Source organism: Triturus cristatus, chromosome 3_1 (genome assembly GCF_964204655.1).
Source record: "Triturus cristatus chromosome 3_1, aTriCri1.1, whole genome shotgun sequence".
Classification (NCBI taxonomy): domain Eukaryota; kingdom Metazoa; phylum Chordata; class Amphibia; order Caudata; family Salamandridae; genus Triturus; species Triturus cristatus.
Window position 1 is genome coordinate 468,693,198 of NC_140583.1, and position 14,864 is coordinate 468,708,061.

Genomic DNA, 14,864 nt, shown 5'->3' on the forward strand with positions numbered 1-14,864 from the left:
ACTGAACCTCAATTATGGCTGTCTTTTACTACCAACCATGTGAATGGAGCTCCTATATCCCTTGCTCATATAAAGGCCCAGGGCACCCTTGCTACTCCATTGCTCACAGTATCATGTGGTTCAGTATGTGCTTTGCTACAGTGCATATATGCACATTACTAGCTCACTCTCTAGCCTGTGACCTATTAATCAACTAGGCACCTGTAGGCAGGAGGCCCACTAGTGATCATACCACTCGCTTTCCTTTGCAATGGCACTGATGCTGGTATGCTTAATATTCTTGGCATCCATCCTTTTCTTGTCACATAGAAGCAAAATTGCTTTTTTCCTACACCTTGGCATTCATGCACTCTTTAGTACTTGGAATACTGTGGGCGTCTGAGTATTTTAAGAAATGCTAAAGCGTTAATTGGTGAACAGCTCTCAAAGGATGTGAAATAAAACACATTATAAAAGTGCAGATGGATAAGTACAGCCAAGCCTTGTTAATTCAGACCTAGCACGTGTATTTTCTACCATTTCCAAGTGTTTCTCTTCAAAACGGTTTCTAATTGACTTTTTAATCCAGAAATGACTGAGATGTACATCCCTGTAGATTTCCATCTGAACATGTCTGGTTTATCTGAGTTCCTAATCGTCTAAGAATCACCTATAACGTTTCACTTCATCCAGTAAACTCAATCATTCGTCAAGCGTGTTACCGAATGGACACTGCATGTATTCACTTTACAGTGACTAATGGAATATTCTTTTTAGGTCTGATTACATACTGCTTCAGCTGTTGGCAAGAGGTCATGTCAACACTGCACACAACCTACAGTGAGGGAGGTTAGGTCAGTGCTCTTAAGTCATTGGTGTAGTGGGTTTGTATTTGATGGAATTGTCTTTATTCTTTGTTCTATTTTGTCCTGTGCTTGGAGTGTGCATGTTTGGGGGTTCAGTCAAATGCTTCAGTTACGATCGAACGTCTGAAGGTGCGCTGCTCCTTGCCATGGCTGAAGTTGTATTTAAATGAACTTACCCTATGTACCAATGTAAGAAGAACGTCTTCTTCGTGGTATTTGCTTGCTTACCACAATTGGCTTGTTTGGATGAGTTTCTTCATGCATATTTGGTTGTCCATCAGACAAAATTTCTGTGATGCTTACAATTTTGTTATTTATGCCTCCTATAAGAAGCCTCCACCATTTACACTAAGTCCTAAATGTGGCATCTCACTGCTACAATGTTGCAACAGTTGATAACAAAACTCATTACCACTTTTGCTATGTCATAAAAGCCCTCCAGGCCAGGCTAATAGACCTCTCTGAGTGCAGCGCTGCTTCTCTGCTTTGACAAGCTGCAGGAGGCAGAAAGAAGGAAGGGAGGGTGGTGGGCATTGGTTAGGGATCGCAGGTGAGGAATTTTCACATTTGAGTCAGGCAGGAGAACCCTGATTATGCATGACGCCTCCATTACGCCTCTGTCTCAGTGTAACAGCTGAAAGCAGGGGCAGATGACTCTGGGAGATATACATAGCATAACGTTATTTATGAGAAAAAACTGAGTTCCTAGTACCATCATAGACAAATCGCCTCAGAGATCTGAGTACCATCATAGACAACTTGAACTCGCTTTCATTGCCTATTTGATGTCACACAGAAAACCCTTGGTGAAAAACATTCCCGTAATTCACTGTTACCCATCTATATTTCTATATGATGTACATTTTGCATTGGTGGTGGCACACAAAATGTAGTACCTGGGACATGACAGAACCTTTTCACATCTTTTTAAGTTTAAAAAGCTTTATTGAAAATGATAAACCAAGTAGAACATCATTACAAATGGAAAATCAACAGGCATTAAGATAAGGCATGAAAAATGAATACTTGCAAAATATAAAGAATGCCAGAAAGAATATAGGGAAAATACTTAGGGAAAAAGCTTTTAAGGGTATATATATTTAGTGGGGAGGGAGGAAAAGGAGGAAGATAAGGAGAAGAGGGGGGAAAAGAAGGGGTGAAAGGCAAACAAAATAAAGAGGATATATCATATAATTAGCGGAAACTTAATAATTGTATAAAAAACAAAGTGAATCATGGAACATTTCTAGAGAGAAAATTAGTTAAAGGCAACCATAACAAATCTTTTTTGATCAAAAGAGGTACTGTGGTAGCAAAAGCACGATCAAGTCTATGATGATGACATAGTAGGTTCCACCAGGCATTGTATGAAATCTTTGAAGTATCTTTCCAATTGGATGTGATTGTCTGTAAGGATATGGCTACATATAAATCTATAAATTTGCGTACATTACATTGAACATTCCATATAGGAGAAGCACCGCACAAAAAGATATGAACAATCTCAAAGGAGTGGTCAGTAGCTAATATTTCGTTGAATTTTGACCAAATGCGAGACCACAGAGACTTAACCAATGGGCAGTGAAAGAACATATGGAAAAAATCACTATCAGCATGAGAGCAAGACCAGCATTTTTTGGAGTCAATGAACTTAAAATTATGTAAATCATGGGGGGTATAAAAAAGTCTGTTATAAAAAAAGTATAGGGTCTGTGTGGTGCTGGCGGAGCGGGAAGCAGTGTGTAACTTGGACCATAAAGAATTCCAAACCTGAAGGGGAAATTGTTGAGCTAGATCTTTTTCCCATGAGAGTTCAAGTTTAGATTTGGGTCTGTCAGTGAGGGGATGGGAGAGTAATTTATAAATTGCAGAAGCTTTGAGGGGGATAGAAAAGTCTGGTAGAGGGGGGAGGACTGCGTCTGTGGCAGGCAAGGAAGCGTTATGAGAGATAATGGAGGCTAAGGAATTTTTAAGCAGGGGATACTGGGAAGAATGTGTGTTAGAGAGGTTGAAAGAGGCATGAAGATCCGAAAAGTGTCTCAAGGAATTGTTACAAAGTAGATAATCGTAAGAGATGATTCCTTTGTCAATCCACTCTTTCCAAAAGAGCGCTCTGTGGTTAATCTTTAAAGATTTATTATACCATATTGGAGTTAAAGAGTGAAACTCTGACTGTGAGAGGGAAGAACGAAACAGTGAGAGAGTGAGTGCTTTGGAATGTTTAAAGATAGAAGAGAGAAAGCGCTGCGGAGGTTGAGAGAGGCGAGTGGCTGTAAGAAATGAGAAGGGCAAAAGTTGCGAAAGTTCAATTGAGCTCCAGGCTGTTTGGGGAGGGTCGGACGAAGCCGATAGAAAAGGCCAAATTTGTTTTAAAGTAAAAGCAGAATGGAATCGAGTGAAGTTGGGAAAGTTAACACCACCCAGATCTTTGGGTTGTTGAAGACGAGAGAGAGAGATCCTGGCTTTGCGATTATTCCATAAGAACATTGTAAATACGCGATATATTGTTTTAAAAAAGTAGAGAGGAAGGGAGATTGGAAGCATGGAGAGATAAAAATTAACAAAGGGGAGAAGCATCATCTTAATGGTAGCAAGCCTCCCCCACCAGGAAAGGAAAAGGGGGGACCAACTATCAACGAGAGAGGAGAGCTTTTTGAGTATTTCTTTCTGACTAAGATTGATAGTTTCTCTAATAGAATTAGCATAGAGAATACCTAGACATTTAATATTGCCGGAATTCCATTCAAACCCAGAACCATGAAACATGTGAGGAAGGCAGAATTTGTTAAGGGGTAAAACCTCAGATTTGTCTATATTAAGTTTATAGCCAGAAACCAGTGAATATTCTTGTAACAAAGAGAAGAGGTAAAGATGTGGATGGATTAGAGATGTAGAGTAAAATATCGTCCGCATAAGCAGTAAACTTAATATCAGTGTTCTGGAATATAAAGCCAGTATATGTTGGCGAGCGTCAAATTTTTTCTAAGAAGGGTTCTAATGCAAAAATAAAAAGAAGAGGGGAGAGAGGACAACCTTGTCTGGTACCTCTATGTAAGGGAAAATATTGAGATTGAGAGCCATTAACCCAGATAGAGGTGGAGGGAGCAAAGTATAATAATTTAATATATTGGATAATGGAAGGGCTGAAGCCATGCCATCTCAGCGCACCAAACATGAAATCCCAACTAACTCTGTCAAATGCTTTCTTGGCATCTAAAGTAATGGCGGCAATTGGGAAGTTTACCTTTGAGGCAAGGTGAATGATGTTGAGGAGGGTCCTTGAGTTATCAGTAATGGACCTACCTTTGACAAACCCAGATTGATAAATATTAACAAGGTTAGGGATGACCTTATTAATGCGAGATGGCAACATTTTTGCAAAAATTTTACAGTCAGTATTAATTAAGGAAATAGGTTGATAATTTTTACAAAGGGAGGGATCTTTATCTTTTTGGGGAATTAGACATAGCATTGCCTCTGTAAAAGAGCCTTTGGATTCTCCCTGGGTGAGAAAGTAATTAATCAAAGAAAGTAAATGTGGAATTAGAATATCCTTAAAGTAAAGATAGAAGCGAACTGTAAAGCCATCTGGGCCAGGTGCCTTGTCTTTAGGTAAAAGAGTGATACCATTAAGAATCTCCTCATCTGAAATAGGAACATCTAGAGAAGAGAGGTCAATAAAGCAATCAGAAGATTTAGGAATTGATTGAAAGAAAGAGTCGAGTTGTGCGGGAGAGGGAACAGATTCCGGAGTATAAAGGGAAGAATAATATTGAACAAAACAATCAAGTATTTTATCATCAGTAAATTGATGATTTCCTTGCGGATCAATGATGGAGATTATTTTGGATTTTTGCTTTTTAATTTTGAGGTAATTGGCAAGAGATTTGCCCGCTTTATTGCGTCCCCCATACATTTTGGCATGAAATTTAAGAAGATTATTACATGCAGAGTCCCAAGAATGTTTGTTATATTGCATTTTCACCTTAATGAGAGAGGAGAGTATGTCTGAAGAGTTCTTGCTGAAGTAAAGATGCTCAAGGTCTTTGATCTGTTTAAGAATTTGGGAGGACTGTGAGAGGGCTGTTCTCCTCTTATGGGATACAAAGTCAATAATAAATCCTCAGGCAGCAGCCTTGAAAGCATCCCAAATAAAATGAAAATGGGAGGTAGAATGAAGGTTGTGTTTGAAAAATTCCTCTGTAAAAAGCGTAAATTGATCAGTGAATTGTGTGTTGAGAAGGAGAGAGTTATTAAAACGCCAGTGCCGAGAGGTGGGAGTAGGAGTGGGATAATCCAAGTCTAGTATTACAGGGGCGTGATCGGATATAAGAATTGAACCTATTTCTGAGTTAGTCATAAATTGGAGAGTATGCTGGGTAAGGAAAATATAGTTGATGCGGGAGTGTGATGAGTGCACAGGAGAAAAAAAGAATATTCTAAAGTGTCAGGGTGGGAAAGTCTCCATGAATCAATGAGACCTCTAGAAGAGATGGCCTTAAGAAAGGACTTCTGCATCTTATTGGGGACATATTTAGTGAGTGATTTGCGATCTAGAAAGGGATCCATAAGTTGGTTGCAATCACCTCCCACAATTAAATCATCAGTCGCATGAGAAGAAAGGAGCAAGGAGAAGTCGTTCCAGAAAGTTAAATCTACACCATTAGGACCATAAACATTGCAGAAGGAAAATGTTGTATTATTAATAGTAACATCTAAAAACAACCATCTACCACAGCTATCATGAAACTCATTGTGAAACTGAACAGTCAACGATTTATGAAACAAAATGATAACACCATTTTTGTTGTTCACTGACGGAGAACAGAATGCCTCTCCAACCCATTGCTTACGTAGTGATGACAGATCCTGTGAATTAAGGTGAGTTTCCTGTAACATTGCTACATGCTACATGACATTTCAGTCTCGCTAAGTGAGATAAAACACGTTGCTTTTTAACTGGGTGTCGAATACCTTTGACATTCCAAGAAATGACACGCAAACCAGTCATCTCTGGAAGAAAAATAGGATTAAGCAAAAGGAAGTAAAGAATTCAAAGCAGAATGGGAGAAGAGAGAGAAAAAGTAAAAGGAAGTTGAATAAAGATGAATATAGAGGGAGAACCTGATACAAGGTGGCTAGAGCATTTGACCACCACAGAAGTGGAGACGGAGAAAAACAATAGAATATCATAAGCAGAAATGGGAAAAAGGAGAATATAGATGGAAATAGATAGTGTAAAGGTTGCCAAAAAAAGAAAGGTGAAAGGGATAAAAAGGAAGGGAAAATAGGATAGGAAAGAAGGAGAGAGAAAGGAAAAAAAAAGGAAAGATGAGGGAAAATAGTGAGGAGGAGGGTAAGGGGGAACAGCTTCCCCCAGAAAAAAACAACAAGAAGAGGATGGCAGAAAGCCAAGGGGCTTTAGCCACGAAGAACAGTAAATCGAAGAACATTAATGTGGGAGGGGGGCGACAAAAAGCAAGGCAGCCGCACAAGAAGAGACACCAGAGGGAAAGGGTCACCATATATCACACCAAACAAAACCGATGAAAAGGATAATCTGAGACTAAAGGCAACCGAATGGAACAAGTGAAGGGAATTTACCAAACATTGAGAGAAAGGAAACAGCAGCGGGATGGGATGCACAAAATGAACACCAAAACGATATGAAAGGTAACCTTTTGACAACACCACCACATGGGGGAGACCTGCGAAACATAAAAGGGGATGAGCGTAAAAAGGAAGAGAGCAATGCTCTACATATTAGAGTAGAATAATAACAGGACACAATAATAGAACATTAATATGACATTAGGGTTTGCTCAGTTCCATAAGTTCTCCTTTATGAGTATGGATGAATTTCCGTAGGTCTGCAGGATCTTCAAAGCTAAAGTCCGATTGGCCGCACTCTGCTAGTCCTACCAGCGTGTTACCCCAAAGAATTGTGGTCCATGAAGTAGCATCGGCGGGTACGCCTATGCCAAAAGTTTAAAATGAAAATAAGTGTTGCGTTAGCCATCCCTGGACACGTGTTTCGAGGTAGTTGCCTCTCGTCAGCAGGGAGTAGGTATGTGTGTAGGGTTGCTGCGTAGGCTGCCAAAAAATATTCTCAGGTAAAGTACCGCTCAAGGCGCGCAGGTGCGTAGCCATGGGCTCGTCAGCCCCACCGGCTCAAGGGAGCCTGAATGTAAACAAAAGTCCGATTGGCCGCACTCTGCTAGTCCTACCAGCGTGTTACTCCAAAGAATTCTGGTCGATGAAGTAGCGTCGGCGGGTACGCCTATGCCAAAAGTTTAAAATGAAAATAAGTGTTGCGTTAGCCATCCCTGGACACGTGTTTCGAGGTAGTTGCCTCTCGTCAGCAGGGAGTAGGTATGTGTGTAGGGTTGCTGCGTAGGCTGCCAAAAAATATTCTCAGGTAAAGTACCGCTCAAGGCGCGCAGGTGCGTAGCCATGGGCTCGTCAGCCCCACCGGCTCAAGGGAGCCTGAATGTAAACAAAAGTCCGATTGGCCGCACTCTGCTAGTCCTACCAGCGTGTTACCCCAAAGAATTGTGGTCCATGAAGTAGCGTCGGCGGGTACGCCTATGCCAAAAGTTTAAAATGAAAATAAGTGTTGCGTTAGCCATCCCTGGACACGTGTTTCGAGGTAGTTGCCTCTCGTCAGCAGGGAGTAGGTATGTGTGTAGGGTTGCTGCGTAGGCTGCCAAAAAATATTCTCAGGTAAAGTACCGCTCAAGGCGCGCAGGTGCGTAGCCATGGGCTCGTCAGCCCCACCGGCTCAAGGGAGCCTGAATGTAAACAAAAGTCCGATTGGCCGCACTCTGCTAACTACAGGGACCACAGTTCTTTGGGGTAACACGCAGGTAGGTCAGCAGTGTGCGACCATTTTGTTGTAACTATTTAGTGGCTCTCTGAGCCGGGGAGTCGACGGACTCAGGTTACGCACCTGCGTTGCTACGAGAGGTACCAGACCTGATAATGATTTTAGCAGCTTACATTGCAACCCTACACTCTTTCCTACTCCCTGCTGACGAGAGGCAACTACCTCGAAACACGTGTCCAGGGATGGCTAACGCTATTCACACTTGCACTCACGACACGAGCATAGGTGTATCCGCCGACGCTAACTACAGGGACCACAGTTCTTTGGGGTAACACGCAGGTAGGTCAGCAGTGTGCGACCATTTTGTTGTAAGGATCTTCAAAGCTAAATGTTCTTTCTTTATAGGTCCCTTTGAAAGAACAAGGATGAGTTAAACATTAACGTGCATTCATGGCTAGCAATGCAGGTCTGAGATCCAAAAATTCCTTCCGACGAGACGCAGTAGGTTTAGAAACATCTTGAGTAAAAAAAACTTTATGCCCAGACCAAATCATCTGCTTATGTTGCTTAGCAGCTTGGAGAATCGTCATAAGCTCTGAGTATAGAAGGAAATATGCAATGATACCTCTAGGTTTAGATGCAGGGGATGTGGTTTTTGGCCCCAGGCGATGTGCGCGCTGTATACTGAAGTCCGAAGATTTCAGAAGGCCGACAATTTGGAGAACTTGGGTCTTCAGAAATTGAATCATATCGGACCCTTCAGAACCCTCCGGAATGCCATAAATACGAAGGTTGTTGCGCCTATTACGATTTTCTAAATCCTCAGTAACCCTTTGAAGCTGGTTGACTTCCTTGGTTAGTGTGTCCACTCTAGCCACGACATCTTGAGCATCACTGATCCTTTGCTCTATATCAGACAAACGTGTGTCCAGGCTAGACCATTTGTCATCCCACCGCTGAAGTGTAGCAACAGTGTCCGTCATGAAAGGACGAATAAGACGTAGCTCTTCCATGATGTCCTCGAGCGTGAGAGGTAGCGGTGATTTAGTTGGAGAAGGTGGATCTTTTTTGGTGCGTTTGACAGAAGATACATTAGTGTCCTTCCGACCACCAGAGGAGCTTCCATGAGGTTTATTTGAGTGTATGGAGTCCATGTTGAAAATAGTATGGCAGGTGAATTGCGAATGAAAGCAAATGAAGGCAGCAAGAGGAACATTTGTGATGCACGTGGAACAGGGTTGGGGGGTGATGTGGCGCAAAAACCGGCACTCCGTGAGGTAAAAAGGTGATACTTAAACACAACACAGCAATGAAGAGCGTTTGATTATCAAGTGGTCGAAGCAGGCGTCAAAAGAAAGGTGAGATAACAGTGAAAGCGGGAAAAAAAAAAAGCCCGCAGCCCCAGTGATACCAGAGTGGCAAAATGACGGGAGGTCAGATCTTATCATCAGAGTATACTGGGGACATTGCATGAGGACTGTACATGACACTCTTCTGGCCACCTCAATATGAGAACTTGATGCTGGGAAATACAGCGCGCTGAATGAGGCATAAAGACATCAGTAAAAGTCGAAGGAGAAAGAAGAAATATTACCACAACAAAGGTTGGACACCTTTGTTGTGGTAATATAACCTTTGGGAGCATGGACACTGGACCATTAACCGGCTCCTTGGTCCCCCCCCCCCCTCTTTTTGATGGAGAAAGAAGAAAACCTTCCCCATGGCATTAAATCATCGGCAAGATGGAGCAAAAGGCATCACCACTCCATAAAGAAAGTCAAATGCAAAAATAAGGGGAAAAAAACGCTGCATTGAAATAAAGAAAAAACAAAATGGCGGCCGTTATCTGAGGGGGGCAGAAATCGGCCTTTAAAATGATGAAAAGACCATATTTCGGTCTAAAAACTTGCCATGGTGCACTCTGCCCCTTCCGAAATCGAAATGCGCCGAAACCGCTGAGTAGCACGAAGAAATGAAGGTCCCTGAATCGTCGAGCCGGCTCGACCGAGCGGAGCTCCTTACGTGGCGGCCATCTTGCGTCGTCGCGCCGCGTGCCTCCCCCTTTTCACATCTTGATTCAATTGCTCCACCAACAGGCTTTATTCCCACCTCAGCAGGGAGCCCCTCACTGGCACATCCTGGACAAAATGTTTCTGGCAAATGTACATACTGCTCACACTGTCAGTCACAGCCAGAGATAAATATTACACAAGGTTAAAAAAAGCTATTTATATTCCACAATATTTGTATTTGATGTTTTTGCCTCAAAAATTGATCTCAGCATTTAACCCTGAAAAATAATAACTAAGCCTGGGCAAAGCACTACGCTATGCTCGCGTAGTTTGTGAAGTTTGTGCTACTTCGCACTACGCGAATTGCACGTAGCACAGTGCAAACACGCGTAGTGCAGCGGTCATTTTTTGCTTGCTCGCGTTCCTCAACGTCAAGTTGGCAACCGCGAGCAAGCAAAATGACTCCCCGCTAGACTTTTTCCTCGTTCGCGATCAGCAACATCAAGTTTCCGATTGCGAGCGTGGAAAATAAACCACCCGGCGAGATTCTCAACGCGGGGAGGTCAGTTTTCTCATTGCGAGTGGTCGCGTATGCTCGCGACCGCTCGCGATGAGAAACTACCAGTCCGCGTTGAGAAAGCTGCCGCTCAAGAAAAAATCTACTCGAGCGGCAGAAAACTACAGCTCGCACTGTGCAAGATGCCGTTTTCAATGATTGCAGAGTGCTGGATGCTTGTCCGCACTGTGCAATCATTGAAAACGGCATCTTGCACACTGCAAACAGGGTACTACGCAGTTAGCGAAGTGCTACACGTAGCTTGCGTAGTGCGAAGTGCACTTTGCACAGCTACGCGTAGCGCTACTTCGCGAACTACGCCAAGGGTTAACTACATGAAAAGAATAAAAATAATAAGTATTTAATCAACCACCTGAGTATAGCAGCATTAGGGTGTACACAATGTTATGAGCAGCAAGGCCACTGGGCTATAACTGCTGGTGTCACAGATCACTGAGTAACAATAACATGTGCTTTCTGGATCTACTTTTTTAAAGTCCCATGCTATTCATTTTGCTATTTGCATCCTACAGAAAGTTGAACATCAGACTTCATTTTATTCTTTAATGTTACTCAGTTTGCGGTTGTGTGTGCTCAAGGTCTTTTTCCACAATTTTTCAACAGCTTTCTACACTGATTTTATAAAACAACAAAATAGAAATTGAACAGTCAAAATGAAATTTGAAACTTGATATCCTTATATCTAGAGACACACTAATTATCATTATTATTGCTGTGTTATTTTTTGACTTTTTGAAAAACTCCTTCCACTGAGAATCGATGGTAATAGACATACTGAGGGAGCCACAAAATAAAAGTCGACCCCTTTCAAAGATTGCAGCTGGATGAGGCTTTAGCTAATTGACTGAGCTTTCTCTTCTGATCTCTAACAAGCACTTTGGAAATAGTTCGAAACGACTGCAACCTGTTAAAAACTGTAATTATGAATAATAATTATTGTCGCAGAACTTTATTATTTTATAAACACAATGTGGTTTAAATTGTAGGTTTGGAAGATGCATATACAAATTAACAGATAACATTTACCTGATACACAGCACTAACAGTCATCCTATATCAATGGATTAATTAAGGAACCAGGCAGAGAGGTAAATGTGTGATAAAGATGGAAGTGGCAAACAGACATAGGGGCTGATTTAGAATTTGGCGGACGGGTTACTCAGTCACAAACCTGATACAAGTGTATTAAACTCTATGGCACTTGTATTACGGCGGGCGGTATATCTAGTTCAGGCCCGGAGTCCCATACCTGGAAACACACATCATCTAATGCAAGAGACTTCTAATGTCATTTGAAACTACTTTGCAGGACTTTGGACATAACTCAATCATAAGCACGAATATTAAACATATTTATCTGTTGTGTTTTCAAATTTAATTAACATTCTCATCACCTTGCTGTATGCTAGGCATTAACATTGGCCCTGTCTCTTTTTCTTCGATTAGTCATCCAGAACAGCACGTTCTGATGAAGATAAAGACAGCGGATGGGATGCCTGGGGCACCTGGAGTGACTGCTCGCGAACATGTGGAGGCGGAGCTTCCTATTCTCTACGAAGATGTTTAAACGGAAGGTCAGAAAGCTACAAATAGTTCTTTCATGTCTCCCCATGCTTTACAGGATGTGCCAGAATACAATGTTTCATAAATCATGAGTTAAAGAGGCCATCGGGTGAATGATGTCACAATAGATCTTAAAGCCTAAGCTGACCTCATCAAACAAAGAACATTACGGAAAGCCTATTATTGGTGATTGTTAGCACTGCAGTATGGGGTGGGTTAATAGAATTGTGTTTTTTCCTTTAAACTGGGTGACTCTTTACAGTTTCATTCATTGATACATTTTACAAATTGACAGGAATAGATCAGTCAAACTTCTTTCATAGACTATTATATAGCGTGCCATCCATATATGGTTATGCTGCCGGTTTAGGCAATCGTTTTCCCATATGAGAAAAAGTATAGGCCACTACTACTTAGATAAAGTCAGCTTTAAAAAAATAATTTGACTTTAAGAATTAGTCCATGATGGAGGAAATATCATGTTCATTCTGATGCAGAAATACACAAGTTTAATGAATAATCTTCTTATTTTAATAGATGGTAACTGGGAAATATTCCATCTCAAATTGCAAATGACACCAGCATACTTGCAATGCCAGAAAAGAAGAAGACTTTTTTTTTTTAAATTGTTTCTCTTTTATTTCTCAGTTTGCTTTCAATTAGCCTGTTTTTCTGTGTCAGACTGGCCGTCTACCCTATTGGTGGACAGGCTCCGGTGCATTCCCCCCCACCCACCTGCCTTTTTTTACACCTCTGCCTCCTCTGGGGAACATAAATAGTAGCCACAGTGTGGCTGCATTGCTGGCATGCCAAAGGCACCTCAAAGGCAATCTCGTCGGCGCTCATCCATACCTTGATCATGCCCAGCACCCAGAGTCCTAGTATTTTGCTTCAGCCTGAGGTAAGAGTAAGCTACACAGCTCCCACTTTGTGTAGCCTTAAATATGCCCTTGTGCTGTAAGTCATCCCCTTTACAGTGGAAGCTGCTGTCGGCTGCTGCTACTGCCAATTCACCTGCAACTCCCCCACCTACATGCAGCAACCCTGAACTATTAATCCTCTTACCAAAGTGTTTCCACTAATCTTGCTGAGCTTTTTTCTACCACCATGCCAGTGGTTAATTTGTGAGAAATTAAGTGCTAGGGCTCTCGTCAGGAGGCAGTGTGCACTAGCCTATTGCAGCTATTAGCGCCACCCATGAAAGAACCAAGTACTAACCATGAAACCGCAAACACAAAGAACCAACGGCAGACTCCAGTGGCTGCACATCTTAGCTTTGTTCCCTTAGTAGTTCACTCTCATGTAATGAGAGTTGGTGTGCACAATCAGCTCCTGCACGCGCCGTTGAGGGATGCACACTGCTGGGCAGATACAAGTACTTTGTGAACAATAGAGCGGTGCACTCCCAGATACGTATGTATCAATAATCAAGACTGGTCAGTTACTTTATGAGAAAGTCGTTCTTTATTTCAAAAATCCATCAAATTGTGAAAGCTTCAGCCAACGTGTTTCGTTCAAAACATTGAACTTCGTCAGGGCTGAAAGAGGTGTAACATAAATAATGTAAATACACATCTATACAAACATCTGTACAAAGAGACAATTCTCCAAACTATTTTTGACTAATGCACAGAACACGACACTAGCGACATTATAAAAATATCCACATGGAACACATGATATTATTTAAAAACAACACATAACCATCGATGAGTGAAACATGAACAGTTCCTTATAGAAAGACACACAGAGCACATACCATTTAAACATATAAGACATCCACAAAGCAAAGTAAATTAAAAAACCCTATGAGACTAGAAACAATCACAATCACCGTTGCGTCTATACACATATATGTACATTGGAATATCATTAATAGGGATTTGTTCAATGGACCCTTGCTTATGTTAGAGAAATGTTGCTTTGAGTGGTAGCTATTTTCCTATACGCTACTATCCAAACTTGTACCAGGATTGTGGAGAAAATGTTTAAAGAGATTATAAAGTAGTGGTGGAATTAAGGGCAGGGACAATCAAGCAGGCAACTGTTCACTTACAAAAGATGGGCAGTCCGAATTGTGCATATGATTAATGGTCATTTCTAACTAAATGCATCACAGGTTTAAGATTCTGATCAAGTGCAAGGGAAGGGGCTAGGGGGTAAACAGGGATGGAGTTGCGGGGTCTAATGGATCGAGGAGACTGACAGGAATCAGCGGTATATTAGCCTATAAACAAACATATATATACTAGTTCGAAAATAGCACAGTAAGAGAATCAGTACATACCAAATAAAGTGATGGGTGAATCTTTATTGCTGTAAAAATCTGGTTTCAAGTGGACCAAGAAAAAGAACAAATGAATCCAAATGTATCAATCAGTGACTCTGCAAACAGCGTGGGCCTCCTTGATAAAGACCCAGTCAATTAACCTATGTTGGGAGGAAGCATATCCCCCGTGAGTCTACAAGTATATAAACTTGAAGTAGGAATCGCTATTCTAATGCGTGGTTGAAATATGATGTGATTTAAACATGAAATACGGAAGCGCAAGAGATAAATCAGGACTAACTGCCGAGCCGGTAAATAGGGAATAATGTGTAAGGAATGATGTGAGCTCCTGGCCTAATACAGACACATTCCCTAATCATCACAACATAGAAAAGGGGCCCATAGCCTGTGCGGTGGTGAACTGTAAGTCATTACAATATAGTCAAAATATCAGATAAAACTAAGCAGACAAAGAAGCACCCAAAATGATAGTCATCGGAATATTGACGGCTGCTTTATAAACACAAATGAGGTATGAAGACCCTTATCGCAAGTAGTGGAAACAGAGCGGACGCATGCTTAAATGGGGCATGGTGAAGCATTTAGTAAGAGCAAAGGCAAGTTTAAGTTAAAACCGCTCAAAATAGTAGGAAAGCAATAAAAAAGCTGAAAAACAGACAAAACGGGGCAGAGGCCAGAGGCCGTGTGTGCGCTTACCCAGAGCAGCGGTGGTTGTGTGCTCCCTTCTCGTCTCACATCACGGTAAAATACA

At 41.7% G+C, this 14,864-nt stretch overlaps 1 protein-coding gene across 2 annotated transcripts in view; it reads left to right on the plus strand.

Moving 5' to 3' along the window:
• The window catches only part of ADAMTSL3 (ADAMTS like 3), a 2,432,792-nt gene that overhangs the window by 1,094,647 nt on the left and 1,323,281 nt on the right, over positions 1-14,864 (plus strand). For both annotated transcript variants that reach the window (XM_085644288.1, XM_085644289.1), the window contains exon 4: positions 11,707-11,834. In XM_085644288.1, the coding sequence (XP_085500414.1) occupies positions 11,707-11,834 (128 nt within the window). The remainder of the gene's footprint in view (positions 1-11,706; positions 11,835-14,864) is intronic.